Source organism: Marmota marmota, unplaced genomic scaffold (genome assembly GCF_001458135.2).
Source record: "Marmota marmota marmota unplaced genomic scaffold, marMar, whole genome shotgun sequence".
Taxonomy (NCBI): Eukaryota; Metazoa; Chordata; class Mammalia; order Rodentia; family Sciuridae; genus Marmota; species Marmota marmota.
Genome location: NW_026000242.1, coordinates 7,154,484 through 7,175,324, shown reverse-complemented (window position 1 = coordinate 7,175,324; position 20,841 = coordinate 7,154,484). Strand labels below are relative to the sequence as shown.

At 37.9% G+C, this 20,841-nt stretch overlaps 1 protein-coding gene and 1 long non-coding RNA gene across 2 annotated transcripts in view; one reads left to right on the top strand and one right to left on the bottom strand.

Annotated features, from left to right (window-relative positions):
* The window catches only part of Bud13 (BUD13 homolog), a 28,187-nt gene extending 11,160 nt beyond the window's left edge, over positions 1–17,027 (bottom strand). The window contains exons 1-9 of the mRNA XM_015489847.2: positions 16,824–17,027; positions 14,265–14,355; positions 10,576–10,660; positions 6,901–7,782; positions 5,138–5,355; positions 3,057–3,162; positions 2,553–2,691; positions 2,093–2,277; positions 1,791–1,872 (exon numbers count right to left, since the gene is read on the bottom strand). Of these exons, the coding sequence (XP_015345333.1) occupies positions 1,791–1,872; positions 2,093–2,277; positions 2,553–2,691; positions 3,057–3,162; positions 5,138–5,355; positions 6,901–7,782; positions 10,576–10,660; positions 14,265–14,355; positions 16,824–16,966 (1,931 nt within the window). The 5' untranslated portion in view covers positions 16,967–17,027. The remainder of the gene's footprint in view (positions 1–1,790; positions 1,873–2,092; positions 2,278–2,552; positions 2,692–3,056; positions 3,163–5,137; positions 5,356–6,900; positions 7,783–10,575; positions 10,661–14,264; positions 14,356–16,823) is intronic.
* On the top strand, positions 16,943–18,164 carry LOC125613883. Its single transcript, XR_007344464.1, has 2 exons — positions 16,943–17,278; positions 18,025–18,164. It is a non-coding gene; the product is annotated as an uncharacterized LOC125613883 (long non-coding RNA).
* The last annotated feature ends 2,677 nt before the right edge of the window (positions 18,165–20,841 follow it).

Here is a 20,841-nt window from a genome sequence, read left to right as displayed (position 1 = left end):
GAGGGGAGGGGAGGGGTGATAGTAGAGGATAGGAAAGGCAGCAGAACACAACAGACACTAGTATGGCAATATATAAATCAATGGATGTGTAACAGATGTAATTCTGCAATCTGTATATGGGGTAAAAATGGGAGCTCATAACCCACTTGAATCAAAGTGTGAAATATGATATATCAAGAACTATGTAATGTTTTGAACAGCCAACAATAAAAAATTTTAAAAAAAATGGATTTTAATGAGATAGTATAAAAAGTTCTTTGAAAGGGTTTTAGATTCCACATAACTAACCTGAAAAGAGCTTTTGTGCAGTATCAAAAATATAATACACCTTTCCTTTTCTATTACTTCTGTATGAGGCTGAATTTTCTTCCTATACTTCAGCTTACATAAAATAGACAAATGCAGAATCCAGCTGTCTACTATTAAGCCACTAATTAATGAAATTTGCAAAAATGTAGATAAATGCTGTCCTTCTGTTTTTCAGTTTGGATAATGTAGCTATTTTTGTTTAAAAAATATAGTAATTATATTAACACTTAATGGCTTTTACTATCTTATAGAGTGAATTAATAAGTACTTTTTAAAAATATCTTTTTTAATTTATTTATTCATTTTTATATGGTGCTGAGAATTAAACCCATGGCCTCATGTGTCCTCACACGTGTTGAGGCAAGCACTCTATCCTTGAGCTACAACCCCAGCCCATAATAAGTACTTTTTAAACAGTTCAGTTTTAATTTCCATATGGTACACAACAAAAGCTTTCTGGGATGTTCAATAATTTTTTTTTTTTTTTGGTTTTTGGCTATACAAGGGCTTGGTGGGACTTGGTGTAAGCTAGCCAAGTGTTCCACCACTGAGCTACATCCCTAGCCCTTTCTATTTCTTATTTTGAGACAGGATAAATTGTCAAGGCTGACCTTGAATTTGTGATCCTCCTCCCTCAGCTTCCCAAGTAGCTGGGATTACCAGTATACAGTACCACACCTGGCTGGGCCTCAATAATTTTTAAGAATGTCAAGAGATCCTGAGATTTAAATATGTGAAAATCATTGTTTTAGATGTTAGAATGCTTTTAGTAGACAAGAGGAGATGGGATCCAATACGTAAACAGAAGTGACTTTAGATAGAAGTCTATAGTTTATATATCACAACAGACGGGAAATTAAAATATATGCGTAGGTGAATAGAGAAGTCTAGGGATCTCTGAGACATTACCAGTACTTACTCCTAAGACAATTAAGAGAATTAAGGTTCAAGCACTGGGCTGGGGTTGTGGCTCAATAGTAAAGTGCTTGCCTAGTATGTGCGAGGCCCTGGGTTTGGTCCTCAGCACCACATATAAATAAATAAAATAAAGGTATTGTGTCCAATTACAACTAAAAATAAATAAATAAATAAATTTTTTAAAGGGAAAAAAAGGTCCAAGCACTATGTTTTAAAGATATAATATATAGAAAGCTCTGGACAATAATCATCACTCATCCCATCTAAACATTAGAGAATACAAAAAGGGATCGATGTCCAAAGCACAGAGTATCCTATCTTGACCATTTCAGTTGTTTGTCCAGAACTTAAAAAGTATTGTGAAAAAGAAAGAAGAGGGGGAATGTTACAAGCATGAGAAATAGAATTTGTGGACCTCAGAAATAGAAGCAGGCAAAGTACATATCATTCACCTTAGGATTACAACACAAAATGATGATGAATAAAGAGTGGTTTTAAAAGAATAGTAGGGAAAGTTAGGGTGAGGTGGAAGACAAAAATTAAAATGTAGGAAATAGGCTTACCTGTCCACTCCATCCCAGCGATATCCAGGCCAGATATTGAATCTGTTGGGAGGAGGTGCTGGGCCACTATAGCGAGGTCTCACTAAGGAGAGCAATGAGAAAAAAGTTGTTAGTTACCTATATATTCAGAGATGAATAGAAACAGGGAAAAAAACTCTATATAGAAAACCCTACTGCGTTGAATCTAAACTCCCAGAAAAATATGAAGAATTTTAAATTGTACTGAAAAACCATCTTTGCACATAGACTCTATCTTCAGTAAGACACTTCCATCCAGCTCTGATAATTCCCATTAGTCTCACCTTTCTTATTCTTGTTTTCCTTGGCCTTATTCTTCTTGATGAAGTTGGCCATGGGGTCCCCCTCTCTTTCTTGTTCTCTGAGCATCCGATCCAGGTCTTCATCATCAATATAGCGGGCCAGAGGCTTCTGCATCTCCTTCATTGCGTCCTCCACATTTTGTTGCTGTTGCCGGCTCTGGGCAAGCCTGGGCAAAAAAGAACTATCCTATTTGACAATTCCACTCTTACACTGAGACAGACCACAATGCTACATTTAGAGAACCTCGGCTTTGTAGTAGCCTAGGCCAAATAATAAAAAAGGTAAAATTCCCAGAATCCAACTGGAAGTATGGAATATATCAGCCTCTTGGTAAGGAAATTCAGCAGATTGAATGACCCTTCCTGACAACAGCTTTAAAAAGCAGAAAATGACTTGTTTCAGTCACTGCTGTTTTGTTTTCCCTTTCAGTGGTACCCTTACCCTTTTCCCCACTGGGCATACAGCTCATCTCTCTCCGAGTCCTTCTCTGCTTTTCTCCTTTGCTCTAGACGTTCCAGTTTCAAATTCCTCTTCCGACCAGACTTGTCACGAAATACAGTTTCAGCAAACTGGAATTCAGCTACAAAGGAAAATTATACTTTTTAAGATAAATGCCAGGTATCAAAAGGCTAATATTTAGGAACAACATTCTATCAGATGAAATCAACTGCCTTGGATTTGTGATCCAGTTTAAGAACTTTTGCAGTCTTCCCCCCTCCCACTAGTTCCTACCAACACTGAGGTATATATTGAGGATGGTCCTGAGAACTGACATCTTCTAAGAAGAAAAGTATCACTTGGACCTACTATAGATTAAAATATACATAATAACCAGAACTGAAATCTAATAGCAATTAAATTTAAACTATCAGAATCAATAAGCCATATTTAAAAAGAAGAGAAGCTACATGAACCTAGTTGGACTCTACACTTCAACAATTTTACCTTCAAATGCCTTGGTTTCTTGGTCCTGTTTCTTGAGCTCTTGCTGCTCTTGTTGTATGTCAGTTAACACCAACCCAGTTTTAGCCCCAGAATACATGTATGCAGCCTGTGCAATGGAAAAGGGAGCATCCAATATCAATGAGACAATGTATCAGTAGGCTCCATGGGTCTACAAAATTAGTTGCATTTTTGTCCATGATCAACAATAACCAAACCAAAAACTCCAGCTTCACAGTTTGATTACTGACCATAGGATTCACAACACAGAAAAGAAGAAATAAGACCTAATTCCAAGGAAAATTTAATAGTACCATCAAGTTTAAGAGTAAACAAACACAAACCAACAATAAATTAAAGGAGGGGCTAAGCATTTGTATTTCCAACTTTTCAGTATATAAAACTGCACACATGAAGATTCACTTTCAGGTCACCTAACCAGAAACTTGTATCAACCTCTGTTCCAAAAGACACTGCACTGAAAAAATACTCCATTTAAAGTACAAATTCAAGTAAACCTAAGATCATCAAGCAAGGACAATAATAGAAGAAATGACCAAATGAAAATTTTCTACTAATTTTCACTTTGCATCAAGCTAAACTCCAAGGTACAAATGGAGTATGTATTATATCATTACATCCATAAGCAATTACATTTGATTAGTATCAGATTATGTATGTACTAAATAACACATAAAACATCAAAGCGTTCAACTGAAATAGAGACCTTACTTTTTTTCCTCTAAAGAAAGTTAGGCACAGGCTGGTCTAACCAGCCAGGACCAATTTCTCAGTCTTCATCAGAGGAAATTTACCTGAGCAAGTCTGCCATGAGAGAAACATGTACACCATAGGCTATATTGTTCTGTTTTATTTTTTTTAAGTTGCCAATAGATCTTTTATTTTATCTATGTATTTATACATGGTGCTGAGGATTGAACCCAGGGCTTCACACATGCCAGGCAAGTGCTCTACCACTGAGCTACAACTCCAGCCCCCCGTTCTGTTTTTTAACCAACTCACAAGTGCGATTCCTTTACTACTACTAGTGTTCTTTACAATACAATTACACAGGGTTCATGTGGCGTTTTCTTGTGCTAATTTATCAAGCTTTATTAAGATTTAAAACAAAACTGACTTCCCAGACAATATAATTTATAAAAGTAGTTTCATATTTTAAGTGCTTCTATATAAAGACAGAATAGAGACCTGGATCCAGAGCTCTACATACAAAGGCCTACAGTTCACTTTATAATCAATTTATAATGATAAATCATCAATACCAAATGCTTACTTTGTTGTACAGTGCTATAAGTTTTACTTCCACCAACTCATTTAATTCTTACAAATAATTTTATAAAGTAGATTCTAGCATTACCAACATTTTATGGATGTAGAAGCTGAGGCTTAGAGTTATCAAGCATCTTGCCCAAATTTCAGAGATAATTAGAAGCTGGATTCAAATGTGCAATTAGTCTGACACAAGGTTTGTTGTCCTAATTCGACTCTGCAAACAACCATCCTCATTTTGTTCTTAAGAAAACAGGAAGCCAGGTGCAGTGGCACATGCCTATAATACCAGCAACTTGGGAGACTGAGGCAGAAGGATTCCAAGTTCCAGGCCAGCCCCAGCAACTTGGCAAGACTCTCAGCATCTTAGCAAGACCGTCTCAAAATTTTAAATAAATAAATAAATAGGGCTGGGGATGTCACTCAGTGGTAAAGTGTTCAGTCCAAGTTTTTCTGGAACTATTAAAATGAGATTTGTGGAATTATAAAGCCAAAAAGGCTGAAGCCTCTTGGAGAATCTGGTGCTGAGCATCTCTAATTCAAAAGCCTAAAACCCAAAATGCTCTGAAATCTGAAACTTTCAAAACATCATGCTTTGTGTTTACAAGTCTGGGCTGTTATAGCCAGTCCTGCCCTCAGAGAGAAAGAAAGCTTCAGGAGACCCTTTAACTAAGATTTTCTATACTATACCAGGACCTACCCACTTTTTCTCTGGCTTGATTCTCTTTGACTGATATAAAGTTAAATGAGAGGAGTTTCTCTGAGAAAAGAGTACAATATCTGGAAATCCCTACCTTCTTTCCAGGAGGCTGACTCCTTCGAGGTGGAGAGAGATCAGAATCAGAAGATTTGGTCCTCCGTTTTCTTCTTGGTGGAGAGAGGTCAGAATCAGAACTCCGGTGTCTTGGTCTATTCCGTGGAGGTGACAGATCTGAATCAGAATCCTGGTGCCCTGAACTTTGTTTATGCCGTGGAGGAGAAAGATCTGAATCAGAGGCTTTCCAGTAGTCACCTGGATAGGAAGAAGATCCAGTGCATGATTTTGATGTCTCCTAGGTGACATGTATGAAATTTCCTAGATTGGAAAAAGAGCCTAAAAATTAATGAATAAATTATGGCATAGCGCTCAATGACAGAGCACTTGCCTAGCATGCACAAGACCTTGGGTTAGATCTCAAACAAAACACAGAAAAAAAGATAATCCCCTTACCAAGCTAAGGTACAATATTTATTTAGTACCCCTGTGAGGAACTATTACTAACCAAAGCATAAGTATGGATGGATGACAGGGAAGAACAAAGTCAGTGACAACTTTTAAAACTAATAGGCAGGATGAGGGGTTCTATTACCAAGTAAATAGTAACTAGCAACTGTGCTAAGTTTATGAGATCTTAATACACTCATCTGTGGTACCCCCATCCCACCCAAGAAAACAGGTAAGACAACTTGGAGTCATCTCTCTCTGGTGTGGCAAAAGCCAGGAATACCTAGAATATATTCTGACATTCTCACACTAAAGGATATGGAAGTATTTTAATTTAAACTTAAAACTGTACTTAGGAACAAATGAAGAAAAAATTTCATCATACAAGCTTAAGTTCTAGATAAAAACATCACAAGTCACCACCACCACCACCCCCTCAAAAAAAAAAAAAAAACTGCAATATGTCTTATCAGTATGAAAATAATCAGTCCTTCTGACCTAGTAAATCAACTTCTTGGCTTTCTAAGAGACCTATATAGAAGCAATTAGATTTCTAGGAAATCTATACAGACACAGATAAGGAAATATCCAAAAAGGGACAACAGTTTAAACATAAGGATGTTCATTAAAGGATTACAAAAGCTAAAACTAAGAAATAACCATGAATATGCACTATTAGGAACAGACTTTGGGGGGTCTTTTTGTTGTTATTTCTTCTGGAATTGTTGGGGATCAAACCAAGGTCTTGCACATGCTAAGCAAGTACTCTACCACTGAGCCACATCCCCAGCCCTTTTTTGATATTACATTACATGTGACTAAACCTGTGCACATGTAATGTAAGGGAAATTGTTAAGTCAATTTATACAACATAACACCATTAAAAATTACAACAACACAGAGGTATTTTTAGACCTGAAGATTATGTTAAACAAAAAGAGTAGTCAATATTATATATGAGATATATTTTGCACAGCAGGAGTCAACTACATCAAAAATGCATCCCAAAAAAAACCCCAAAGACTCTGGCTACAACACTAGTCATGACTGCCCGAGTGACAGGATTCTGTATCACATTTTTTCTGCTTCATTATACATTTCTATATATTCTAAGGTTTCTGCAAGAAATATGTAGTACTCTTATATAGTGTAGGGAGAGTAAATAACATGACATATAAAAATTTCCCTTCCCATCACTGTAATTTTTCAATTCCCTTGAGCTCAGCCCCTCAACTTTTTAAAACTCTTCCAAAGAAACCTATTTGCATAAAGCAAATTCCAATAAAGCAAGTAAAGATCTAAAAGAAAGAACCAAAAGAATTAAGCCCCTCCCAGGGGCAGTCAGATACTCACCTTTAGAATCAAGTGGCTTCTTATCTCCATAATGGGCTTTTGTTTGTTTTTTTCGTGGAGGAGAGAGATCCGAGTCACACTCATGTTTGATGTTCTTTGGGAGTGATGGATGAGAGGGTCCTGGCCCCTTCTGGTGTGGAGAAGTCTTACTGGAAGCTCTTTCTGGAGCTTTATTACTTTTAGTTCTGGGCAGTAAATGAGCAACATTAGTTGCCAAATCAGGGGAGTCGTGATGGGCCCTCCTGGGATGCCTTGTGTCTGAGGAGTCAAAAGTTCTCCTAGTTTGGGATGTATCAGGGGAGTTGTTACAGGCCCTTCTGGAGGAAGAGATACCTGAGGAATCATGATGGACTCTCTTAGGAGATACACCTGAAGAATTATGATGAGGCTTTCTGGAGGGAGAAGGATCTGGAGAAACATGATAGGCCCTCCTGGGGGGCGAAGCATCTGAGGAGTCATGGCGGACCCTCCTGTTAGGAGATATGTCTGAGTCATCACAGGCCTTTCTTGGGGGAGACAGATCTGGAGTATCATGACGGCCCCTCCTAGGAGGAGATGGATCTGGAGTATCATGACGGACCCTCCTAGGAGGAGAAGAATCCGGGGTATCGTGACGGACCCTCCTAGGAGGAGATGGATCCGGGGTGTCATTACAGGACCTTCTAGGAGGAGATGGATCGGGGGTATCATGACCAGCCCTCCTAGAAGGAGATGGATCCAGGGTATCATGATGGACCCTGCCAGAGGGAGATGAATCCGGGGTGTCATGACGGGCCCTCCTAGGAGGAGATGGATCTGGGGTGTCATGACGGATCCGCCTAGGAGATGGGTCCAGAGTGTCATGATGGAAATGTCTATGTGAGGGTACATCTTCACTGTAACCTAAACACAAATAGCAAAAAGTCAGATTCTCACAAATGCTCGGTCCACCCCTAACACCCAAAGTTTCAAAAAATGCCCCAACAGACACATCTCAAAACTACTCAGAATGTTCAAAAGGTCTGCACAGCTCTCTTGCTTAGTGATAGCAAACCAGCACTCATGGGTATCTTGAGAATAACTCCTCTTATTTGCCTACCACATCATCAATTTGTAAAGCATTTTAAATATACTTTTTATATTATAACCTGTAGGGTAAGCAAGGCAGGTATCTTTGTTTTACAGACATTTAAAAAAAGGCTCATGCCAGGCACAGTGGCGCACACCTGTAATCCCAGCAACTCCGGAGGATGAGACAGGAAGATCACATGTTCAAAGCGGCCTCAGCAACTTAGCCAGGCACTTAGCAACTCAGCAAGACCCTGTCTCTAAATAAAATATAAAAAATGCCTGGGGATGGGGCTCAATGGTTAAGAACCCCTAGGTTCAATCTCAGTACCAAAAAAAAAAAGAAAGAAAGAAAAGCCTCTAAGTGATTTCTTAGGGTTTGTTTATTCATTTGTTTGTTCTGAGATACTAGGGACTGAACACAAGGATGCTTTACCAACAGAGCTATATCCTCAGTCCTTTCTGTTTTTTATTTCAAAGACAGGATTTTGCTAAATTGCCAAGGCTTGCCTTGAACTTTCGATCTTCCTGTCTTAGATTCTCCAACAGCTAGGATTACAGTTGTGTCACCACATCTGGCTAGGAACTAAATAATTTCGTACCTAAAGTCATAGCTACCAAGAGGAAAAGACAAACTAGAACCCCAGTCTTCTAATCCAATTTCTTTCCCAAATCGTTTTTGTGCATAGTTCCCAGTCAGTGGCTCCTAGTATATATTTAGTCTAATTTATAGTTTGTATTCAGTCTTCATTCAAAAGGCCAAGTGACTAAACCTGTGCGCATCAAAATGAAATGCTATTAAGTATTTAACCCATGTCATTGTGCTCCTTATTAAGGGGGGAGAACCACCAGAAAAAAAAAAAAAAAAAAAAAGTATTTACTGATCATTTGTGTGCTAATGCTTTACATTACTTCATCCAATTCTCACAAAAAGCCAAGGGGATAAATATTGTTATTCCCATTTTATAGATGAGGAAGTTGATAGTCAGATAGTCAGAAGGACTAAATAATTTACCAAAGTCGTACTGCTAACATGTGGTAAAGGAGTAAACACTCAAATCCAGATCTACTTGGCACCAGAGTTCATACGCAATCTTTAAAAATACAGTTGAAAAAATAAGTTGTTTGAGACCATCAACTTTCAAAGGTCTCACAGAATGAAATGTTTATAGCAACTGGGACATTTCTAAATTTCAGCTCCTCCATTCCCCCTATTTCTTATCATTGAGTTCCATGGCCCAAACACAAATAAAAAGTATGTAGGACCCAATGAATACTTACTAAATGAATGAATTAAACCAAGTCAGCTCCTTCACTTTGGGGAACAGGCCTATCTGATTAGAATTCACTCTAAAGAGAAAAGATGCTAGTGGAGAAACTGACAATAACCTAATCCAGGAACTTGATAACTGACAGGATAATTATAAAAAGGGAGTACAGACAGAGATCCGTGAGGATATTTCCTATAATAAGATTGGGATGGAGTACTGCAACTGCAGGTGAGGCAGAAGAAAAAGGACTCTGTGTATGTGTGTGTGTCGGGGTGGGGGTGGGGGTGCACATGCACCTATTTGTGTTTCACTTCTGAGACCTGTAAATATAGAGACCAGAAGATTCTTCCTGGAAAAAGTATTATGGAAAAAATGGAAATACAACTATAGGAAAAGGCAGAATATCCACTACATGTGAAAAGGAACAAACATCAGCAGAGTTAAACTATTATACAGAAACAAGATCCTGTCAGGCACATCCCAGTGACTAGGAAGGCTAAGGCCAGAAGATTACAAATTTGAGGCCAGCCTGGGCAACTTAACAAAAGCAAGAATCATATGTCTATCAACAAATATTTATTTACTTAGTCATTTTTTTTAATTGGTTAACTATCTTTGAATTTTTTTGTTGTTCTAATTAGACATATGAGAAAGTAGAATGCATTTTGACATACTGTACACAATTGGAGAAGAAATATTTATTAAGGGCACCTCGTTATACTAGGCAAAGAGAATACCATGGCAAATAAGAGGTCTTTGCCCTTTGTGAGCCAAATGAAACCTTTTCTCTTAAAAAAAAAAAAAAGAGGAAAAAGAAGAAGTTATCTCTGCTCAGACAGATATGAACCAATTCTTAAGAACTGTAAAAAAAAAAAAAACTTCTTAAATAGGAAGTTAAATTATGAGTCTAGGGAGAGGGTCTAGAGTAAGCAAGAAGAGGATAATGCACTATAAAATGCCAATATTTAAGGGAAGAATGGAGAAATTTACTAAAACAAATAAAAAGGACAAAAACATTGGTACTTGATCCATACATGGGTTGCTTCATTCTAGAAAAGGAAAGAAGCATTCGAACTCTCCCAACTCTGTTCCTCAGGGTGCTGAAAGATCTTCAAATGAGGACCTTCTGACCTCAGCAGCCCTAATACAAAAATATAAGAGCAAGAGGGATACCCAGTCTCCAACTTCCCATGTCTAATTACCTCTGAAGAAGTCCTGTTTTCTTTTTTCCCATGATACTTTTTAGGATCAATGACACACTGAAACAAACTATGCGTTCCTCTAAAAATAAAAGTTCAGAAAAGAAAGACCTATCTTATAAATGGGAAATTTAGATTCATGTTTTGTTGGAACTCACCTCCCAAAAGCTTCCATTTGGCACTGGAACGAAAGGCCTCCATCTGCTTTACTTCTTCTGGCCGCTCATCCACAAACTCAGCCACCTATGGAGTAAGGACCTATGCTGAATAAATTCAATCTGTAGCCAGAGAGTTCCACCATCTTCAGAACCTGAAATTATAGCCACTCCCATTCCCAATATACACAGTGCACATATACCCATGAGAAGTGATCATAAAGAAACATACAGTGGTCCTCAATTGTTTGCTCCACAAACATCCAATAGTCACTGTACTGGCTTAATTGTAGGTTTTTCCCCAACTAGTCAATTTCCCTTCAAAGGTTCATTTCTTTCATTACAAGCCTCTTTATTAACCCTCCAGATACACAACTGCCACTTGTACACTAAAATTAAATTTCTTCTATACTTTTACATTCAGAGTAAAAAAACAGGCTGCCTCACTGCCATGTCTATCACTAATTAAGAATTTTGGGCCCTTATGAGACCTTCCTTGTTATGGGTTGTCATGATACTAGTTCTTCTTGAATACAACCAAAGGGAGCAATTGATATGTACACAGAATTACATAATTTTTACAGGATTAAAACCATATTTGATATCCTCCAAATTGCCAAACAAATCAGAATCTTCTCCATAGTATCCCTAATAAATGATTGCTTGCCCAATCCCTCCCTGACAGGAAACTCACTGACCAGGAGCTCATTATCTTACAAGGAAGCCCATTTGCATTTTTGCAGTATTAGAAAATTCTTGGTTTTATTATTTTTATTGATCCATCCTCTTGTAACTTCTTTTCTTCAATCCTAATTCTGACCTCTGATACAAGTGATCCCCTTTCCACATGAAAGAGTTTCAAAGATGGCTCTCTAATAAATTCTAGTTACAGAGTAGCAACTACGTGGGAGGCATTGTATTTTGTACTTATATATTATCTCACTCATTTCTCACAATAATCCTGCAAAGAAAGACTTTAGGACATTGACCAGCAAATTGTGACTCAGAGTAGTTAAGTAACTTTCTCAATGTCACAAGCTAACAAGTTGTAAAACTAGAATTTAAATCCAGGTCATAATTCCCCTCTACTACTTCTCTTCTCCCAAAATCTTACTATCATTCTTCACATAACCTTGTTTTGAGATCGTTCTCTGGGCATGGACAGCATAGGCTTTCAGGATGAACTAAAATCAAAAGCCCCAGCTCTGCCACTTAACATCTGTGCACCCTTTGGCAAATTATTCCAAGCCTCAGTTTCCTCATTTGTAAAAGCAGGACTCAAAAGAATCCTATGAGGACTGAATGAGATTACTCATGAAAGCTTAGCAGAACTCAATACATGGTAAGTCCTCAAAAAATTATATCTACTACTAGTTATTCTTATGTGCCAGTGCTACCATAGTCATCATAATTATTTTTAACTTTATTGGTGATGGTGGTAATGATCTTACAGAAACAAAATGAATTCAATAATAAAGATTTGTTTTAATCAGTGCAGGGAGTACTGTGCTGAAAACCTCCTTTTTTAGGGTTTTAAGCCATCATAAAAGCAAAAGGCAATATTATAAAAGAAAATTAATAGGCTTGATTACAGAAAAAATAAAACTTTTTATAAAAAAAAATGAAAGGGCAATGATAAAACATCCTCTCAATATTATTACATAAATACTAAATAAATCAATATAAGAATCAAAATTTCAATTTCCTAAAAATTAGGCAAAGAGGAAATTCACAAAACACAAATGCCCAAAAAACATATGAATAATTACTTATTTCACTAGTATTGAAAGAAACTAAATACCATTGTTCACCTACAATATTGGTAGATAGGCTGTTGCTTTCGTTGTTTACCAAAAATTATTGAAAAAGTGGGAAACCCAGCATTTTCATATACCCCTAGTGGGAGAGTAAACTGGTAACAGCTATTGGAAAGCAATATGGGAATACAGCTCTAAAGGGCCATTCCCTCTGACCCCTTAATTTCATTTTATAGAAATAAAAAAAAATGGATTCCTAAACTGCCTTATAAACAAGATATTTATCAAACCAATATAATATTTTAAAGCTGGGGGAAAAAAACCCATGTGTCCAGTAAATAGGACAGGTTAAAATAAAAACATATAGAACTACTTTGCAACCATTAAAAATCAAAAAGAATACTTTAAAGTCTAACTAAAATATTTTCAATATTAAGTGAGAGTGTAGGCTCCAAAACTATTTGTACAATATAATCCCATTTGTGTATGAAAAAACAAATAAAATGCAAGGATGTATAATCTATAAGGAGGAAAAAAACCTGAAGAGCTACACATCCAAATGTTAGCAGTTGTGTCCAAATGGTCACAGTACAAGTGATTATTACATTCTTTTTAATACTTTAAACTTTCTTATATCCCAAAACATTCTATAATAAATGTATATTGCTCTAATAAAACAAATGCTGTAAATATTAGATTTGAGTGATCTGACTAAAATTAAATTGGCTCCTTATGATCACTATTTCACTTATAATTACTAACAAGCCATCTTTTAAAAAATCCATTTTAGAATTTCACTGGGAACTTATACTGCCCTGGAATCCATCTTTACCATCTTTTAATATAATACAGCCTATCAACAGCTCTTTTTTACCTGTTTCTCAGAAATTATCAGCATTGGTTCCATGAATATACTAATGGGAGGTTACTGGCCTATGTTTTCCTCCACCTGGCTCTTATTCATCCTTCAAAACTCAATTCAGATCCCTACTCTTTCATGACTCCCAGTGGAATATAAAGTGCCCTACTTCCCCTTTGCTCTAATGGTGTTTGCTGCCTATGTGGAATTTATTTTATTGTTTGAAATTATATGAAATACAGCCTCTCATTCTAGAGTATAACCTCTAAAGTACAAACAGTATTTTCTATTCATCTACAAATCTCCAGTACTTAGGCAAGAGTACACAATTTTAAAGCTTATTTAAATCAATGAACAAAATGAGCAAATAAAAATTTTCCTCTAATAGAATCTAAACATTATTTTAAGGTAGATTCCAACAAACTGAACCATGGATAATACTAATTATGGCTCAGTCAACATGTTGAGGAGTTCCGCCTCTCTCTTTTCTCATCCACAGGCTGATAGAGCTTCCCATAAATAGAGGAGTCAGTGTATAGATGCTCCTCAACTTAAAATGTGGTTACATCCATTTAAACCCATCATAGGTTGAAACTATCTCAAGTCAAAAATATATTTAATAATATATTTAATAATAATATATTTAATATTTAATACACCTAACCCACTGAACATTTGAGCTTAGCACACAATATACTGTAGAGGATTGCTTAATTCTCCTTGTGATCACATGGCTGACTGGAAGCTGTGGTTCTCTGCCATTACCCAGCATCATGAGATAGTATCATACATGAATAGTGCTAGGCCAGGAAAAAATCAAAATTCAAAATTCAAAATACAGTTTCTACTTAACGTATATCACTTTCACAACACTGCAAAGTAAATAAATTAAAAAGTTGGAACCATATGCATAAGCATCATGAAAAAAGACTACATTTAAAAGGTCTTTGGAAAATGTCACCTCTTCTCTCTGTGCTCAGCTTCCTTCTCTATAAATCTATCCTGCAATGGGAAGCAAATGAGAAGCTTACATCATTTCAAAGTGCTGACAATAGGTATAACTAAGAAATACATACCACAGGCAAATCTCCATCATCTTCCTCCTCCTTTTCTGGTTTAGTGTTGGAGATAGCTGTCCAACTCACATCATCATCAACAATCCGCATTCTAAAAGGGAACAATAAATAGATCAAAAAGGAACAGTCATTGTGGGATGCCAACCTAAAGAACGCTTATTTGTTAGGTTTAGGATAAACTTCAAAATCCTGCACAATCTAGTCTTTGTCTATATGGATTTCATCCCTTGCCACTGCCCCCTCAATTCACTACTAGTCATCTTTTGATGCCTGCAATAAGCCAAATTCCTTACTATGTCAGTTTTCACAAATGCAGTTCCTTCCCTCTACCTGACCTACTCTTCTCATTCTTTACCAGGCACTCTTACTCAATCTTCAGGTCTAAGCATAAATATAATTTCCTTGCACATATCTTCCTTGCCTACCCTCTTCCCACTCTTAGACTAAAAACCTCTATTACACCCTTGGGATACTTTCATTGTATTTTTCCAAAATAATGAAATCAATTACTTGTATAAAGCCTGGATTCTCTAAGCTTCATTAAACTGGGACCAAGGTGTTCTTATTCACAGAGATATCCTCAAAACCCTTCAATAACTGGCATAATAGCTGCAATCAGTCGTCTATATCAATGGTCCTGCATTTGCATTCAACCAACCACAGACTGAAAACACTCAGGAAAAAACCTCATCTGTATTGAGTAGGTAGAGACTTTTTGTCACTATTTCCTAAATAATTCTGAACAACTGCTGACATTGCATTGACATTGTATTAGGTACTATTAATAATCTAAAGATGCTCTGATATATGGGAAGATTTGTGTAGGATACATATAAATATATGTCATTTTATACAAGAAACCTGAATATTCATGGATTTTGGGAAACAATCCCCAAAGATACTGAGGAATGACTACATTTATTAAATATTTGTTAGACAAACGAACTGTGATGGGAAGAGTTATTATTTGAAAAGTTAGGGGCACTTGAGAAAACAGCTCTAATCACAACTATTTAACGTAAGTAGTACTGTTCAATTTTAACTCTCATTTTAAAGATTAGGAAACTGAGACTCAAAGAGATGAAATATTTTGCCAGTATCAACAAAGCTTAATAAAGTGGCACAGATATGATTCAAGCTCTGATATGGACGTGTTGATTCCAAAGCTCAAACTATTTTCATAGCATGGCATTGCTCCCAAAGAATACACAACAAATCAGAGGAGAAAGAAAACAGAAAGCAAGAATAAAGCAAGAACCAAACCAGTAAAGAAAACAGACTAGTTGTGGAACTATTTGACTTTACTGGGTGTATTAGTTTCCTAAGACTGCCCATAACAAAGTACCACAATCTGGATGGCTTAAAATGACAAAAATGGATGGGCATTAGTACACACCTGTAATCCCAGCAACTCAGGAGGCCCGGGCAGGAGGACTGTAAATTCAGGCCAACCTCAGCAACTTAGGGAGGCCCTAAGCAACTTAGTGAGACCCGGTCTCAAAATGAAAAATAAAAATGGCTGGGGATGTAGCTCAGTGGTGAAGTGCCAATAAGTTCAATCCTCAGTATCAAAAAAAAAAAAAAAAAAGACAAGTGTTTTCTCACAGTTCTGAAGGCTAGAAGCTGAAATCAAAAATCAAATTAAAAATCAGGGTGTCTATAAAAGGCCATGGTCCCTAGGAAGCCTTCTGAGGATGAACTTTACTTGCCTCATTCAGTTTATGGTAGGTAGTCCAGGCAGACCTTGCTTGGATTGGCTCAGCTTAAATACAATCCAATTTCAGCTTCCACGTACACATGGCCATTTTCCCTGTATGTGAAAAACTTCCATCTTCTTAAAAGGACACTAGTCATACTGAATTTAGTACCCATCTTAATAAAGTATAATTTCATCTTAACTGATCACACCTGCAAAGATCCTAGTTCCAAATAATGTCATTTTAAGTTCTGGACTGAGGAGAATTTGGGGAAGGGGGTACTATTAAACTAGTACGCTGAGTCACGAGATTTTCTCATTTGAAAATGAGAATAATAATAATATCTACTTCTGATAGTAAGTTAAGTTCATGTATTTCAAATTTCTTAGGTGCCTGGCGCATAACAAGTGTGTAAATGTTTCCGTCAATGATAACATTTAATAGTAACAGACACGATCACGGATGGGTCTTCGAATCGGGATAAGAGTCCCTAGGATTTAGGAACCCCCACAGACAGGGCCCTAAATATCCAAGCACAGAAGCTTTGAAGTAGCTAGAGTATTTTCGGAGGCACGACGTTCAATCTCTAGAGGACGGAAGGCTATAAAGGCGGGAAAAAAAGGAAAGTTACAGCCTGGCTTTAACACATGCAGCTGCTCAGAGGCGCTAGGTGTAAGCCGGGAGGAGGCAGAGGTCAGGAGAGCTTGACGCAGTCCAAGTGGGACCCCGAGCTTAAGCAGGGGTCGCAGCGCAAAGAGGCAGGCGCGCCGGCAGGATGGAGGAACCGGGAGGCGGAGGGCGGAGTTGGGAAAGGTGAGGGGGCAGCGAGCTGTCACAGGCCCCGCCCCTGCCAGGAACTCACCCCTTGCCGCCAACCCCGCCAGGTTTTGGCCGCTTTTTACGCCGCTTGCGACCGGACTCGGGAGCCCCGTCGATGCCTGCATCTGCCCCAGACAGGTAACGCTTCAGATACTCAGCCTTGGAGAGCGGCGGAGCTGCCGCCATGGCAGCGGCGAGGGTGGGTATACGGCTCGGCGCTGGGGACAAACCTCCTGAACGCGAAACCGACGGCGGTGACCCAGTAGGTGGAGCCAGAAGCGGAAGTGGTGGCGTAGGCTTGGAACTGCCAGTCTGACCAGTGAGATGTATTTTCAGTATAAAGAGAAATGTGAACGCCTCCAGGATCGGCTCCACGACACAACCTTGTTTCTTCTTTGCCCTTCCATCCGTTCATCCATCCGACGCACAGCGCTGTCCTAGCGTGAGGCCATAAATCGATCTAAACAAGACCTGTCCCCAGAGGCTTCAGTGAAGAATGTAGGTTCTGGAGTTGCAGCAGATCCAGATTTGAATACGAGCACATAACTTCCTAATTGGACCTCGGGCAAGTTTTTTAACAAAATGGGGAGAACTCAGAATGGTTGTGAGGACTAAAATAATATTACTGTTCCACTATGAGCTATTTTTACTAGTTATAAACATCTTTAGGTGGACTGGAATCTGCTCCAGTAGGCTTCCAGGTACCATTTGAAAGAGAAAGAAACGCAGAATTCAATATAATGACTATAAAAACGTGTAGGTTTCTAAACATGTGTAACTTCCCCCACGTTTGATATTATTAGTAGCCATAGTTACCTCTTGAAGGAAACTATGTAAAATGTTGCTAATAAAATGGACATGGAGGGAACAGAGTTGTGGCTCAGTGGTAGCTTGCTTGCCTTGCACGGGTGGGGCACTGAGTTCGATCCTTAGCATCACATAAATAAATAAAATAATAAAATAAAGGTATTGTGTCCATCTACAACTAAGAAAAAACATTTTTTTTTTCTAATGGACATGGGCTGGGGATATAGCTCAGTTGGTAGAGTGCTTACCTTGCATGCACAGGGTGGACAAGGGACTGTTTCAGCATAGCAAATAAAGAAAGCTGGAAACGGAATTCTAATATTCAAGTTTTAGTGGAAAGGCAAACTTTTCTTCTGTAAGGAGTTAAGAGCTTTATCTTAATTAGCTCATTTAACCCTCACAATTAATCCTCAGGCAATTTTGTTATCCTGTTACAGATGACAAAACTGAAGCTTGGAGAAGTGCAGGAAATTGCTCAACTTCACACTTGCTAAAACATGATTCTTGGGGGCAGCGGATAGCCAAATGTGCAAGAAGTAATTCACTTTTTTTTCTGAAGTAAAATATTGGAGCTCTTTTTTGTGTCATGTTTAAAACTTTGCATTATTTTCGGCTATTCGTCAAGTAGGCACTGTCATACTTTATTTTTCTTTAAATATTTACTTTTTAGTTGTAGTTGGACACAATATCTTTATTTTATTTATTTATTTTTATGTGATGTTGAGGATCGAACCCAGGGCCTCACACATGCTAGGCAAGTACTCTACTGCTGAGCCACAACCCCAGTCCCATTATCATACTTTAAAAATAAAGACACCCCTCTTGGGATTCATGTTCAAAAACATTCTTCACTTATCTAATACAAACAGGCTTGGAGATCACTGCCTTGAAGCATGTCTTTGGGGTGATGTTTGTGATGCTGAGAATTGAACCCAGAACCTCACTGCAATTGGCAAAGCACTCTACCACTGAGCCACACCCGCAGCCCAAAGCAGGAACATTTAACTACTGGGCTATGCTGGGTGGCTATAGCATAGCCCAGAAAGGAAAGCAGGATAGGTCTCTTGAGGGCTTGTGAGAAGGAGACACTGGACAGAGAAAATAGGGTTTCACTAGCTAGAGGGCCCCAAAGGTCTCCAGAAAGCTGACTTGACTTCTTGTCCAATTTGGTTTATCTTAAACTGAACTGAAATGTCAGCAGGCATTTGAAATGTCTCATTTTTCTGCTCCAATGAAAATCAGCAGTATACCCCCTATAGCCTCATCAGTCCATCTCTTTCTTGTTACTGTCTTCTTCAGTTCCAACCATTTCACCCACTGACAGCCTTAGCCTGATACTACCCAACCCTACAACACAGGGCAGTGAAGCAGGATCAGATTAGTATGTGCCCAGTGGCATGGCCTGAGCTCTGCTGTCTCCCTGCAGTTATAATAATAAATACAGTAATTATAGACTTGTGATGAAAACATTCAGAATGCAGGTTTCTGAGTCTGACTGGCATGAGTTTGAAGCCTGCCTCAAAAAGCTACACTTCCTTCTGGAAATTACCTAACCTTGCTAAGGTTGTTTCCCTATCTGTAAAATGGGCATAATTTGTTTACTTGTAGCCACTTTTTCCCAGAAAGAACTTAAAGTAGACTTTAGAATTTTTGTGAGAATTCAATGAGAGAACATATTTATAAAGTACTTCACAATTACCTCACTTACTCCTCATAAAACCCTAGGAAGCAGATGTCACTAGTATCCCCACTTAATAGACCAGTAAACAGAAGCATCAAAGGTACCAAACTCAACTCCAACAACCAGAATAAGCACAGGCTCTTTTCACAGTTGTACACTACTTTGCTGTTAAGAGAAGTATATAACATTTTAAAAATAAGAATAAAGTCAAGTACTCTTAAATACTACTGGCCTATGAATGTTCTGATATGCATATGCTAACACACAATGGGTTGGGGAAGAGAACAAAAATTCATTGGATTAGACAAAGGGGGATGAAGGAAAGGGATGGGAGAATGGGAATAGGAGACAGTAGAATGAATTTGAACATAACTTTCCTATGTTCATATATGAATACATGCCCAGTGTTTACTCCACATCATATACAACCACAAGAATGGAAATATACACCATGTATGTATAATATGTCAAAATACGTTCTACTGTCATGTATAACCAAAAAGAATTTTAATTAAATTTTAAAATTATTTTTAAAACACCACTGGCCTAACATTTAAGCTGACAACCTTCCCTACAATGTACAATAAGCAATTGACATATCACAGGCTACAAAGAGTGTTATATACTGACAATGTTATAATAGAAGTCTTCCCACCACTGAAGCTTTCAGTTAGGCAAGTCAATTGCACCTCATACTTATTCCCAAAACTCAGCTCATTGCTACCACTCAGGATCATCCCAACACAGATGTACATTCAATATTTACTATAATTCGCAACTCTAGTGTACTTTAAAAAGTTTGAAATATGAAGCAGGAAGCATGTTCTCACAAATGGACCAGTTTGCTCTTTCAATATAATCACAAAGCTTTCTGCTTAAATTTTATTCTAATAGCTATAATTAAATCTAATTTTCTTAGGCAGGCATTTTGACTCCTTTGGTCTTAAAGCAGGCTCCTTCCCCTACCTTAATACCTACATGTTACCTCCAGTGCCCTAACAAGGGGCCATCAGTACAATTCATAATCTGTGGAGAACTTCTTTGTAACAGATTTATTAACCATATGCGATATGCTAAAGACTGTGGAGCATGACAGTTAACTATCCCAACAGGCTTTATGAAATGAGAATGGAGTTGGGAATGGTATTAAGACCTTGGCCCTGTCAAGATCAGGAAGCACTATAGTCTGGCCCTTGGTCCTGTCTGCAGTTTCAGAAACTCAGGTTATCATTTCCTAGTAACTGGAATAAACAGGGAAGTGACTGGATGAAATTCAGAAAATTGCTTCATCCCAACCAAACTTATAAAAAATTGAGTTAAAGACCTTAATGCCAATATTTTCCTTCATAATGGGGCTCAACTGCACAAAGCACACTTACTCCAAGGGGAAGTCTATTCTGGCAGAAAGTCAGTTGAAAACACAAGTATCTTGGAGTCATAGGAAGCCTAATCAAAGTGTTATAGCTTTAAAGTTTGTTAGTCATTTGCTAACCTCAGTTTCCAAATGCTTTTAAAAAACACCTTACTCATGCCTTTCCTTATAAAAACCAGATGTATGTTCCTGAGTTGGACC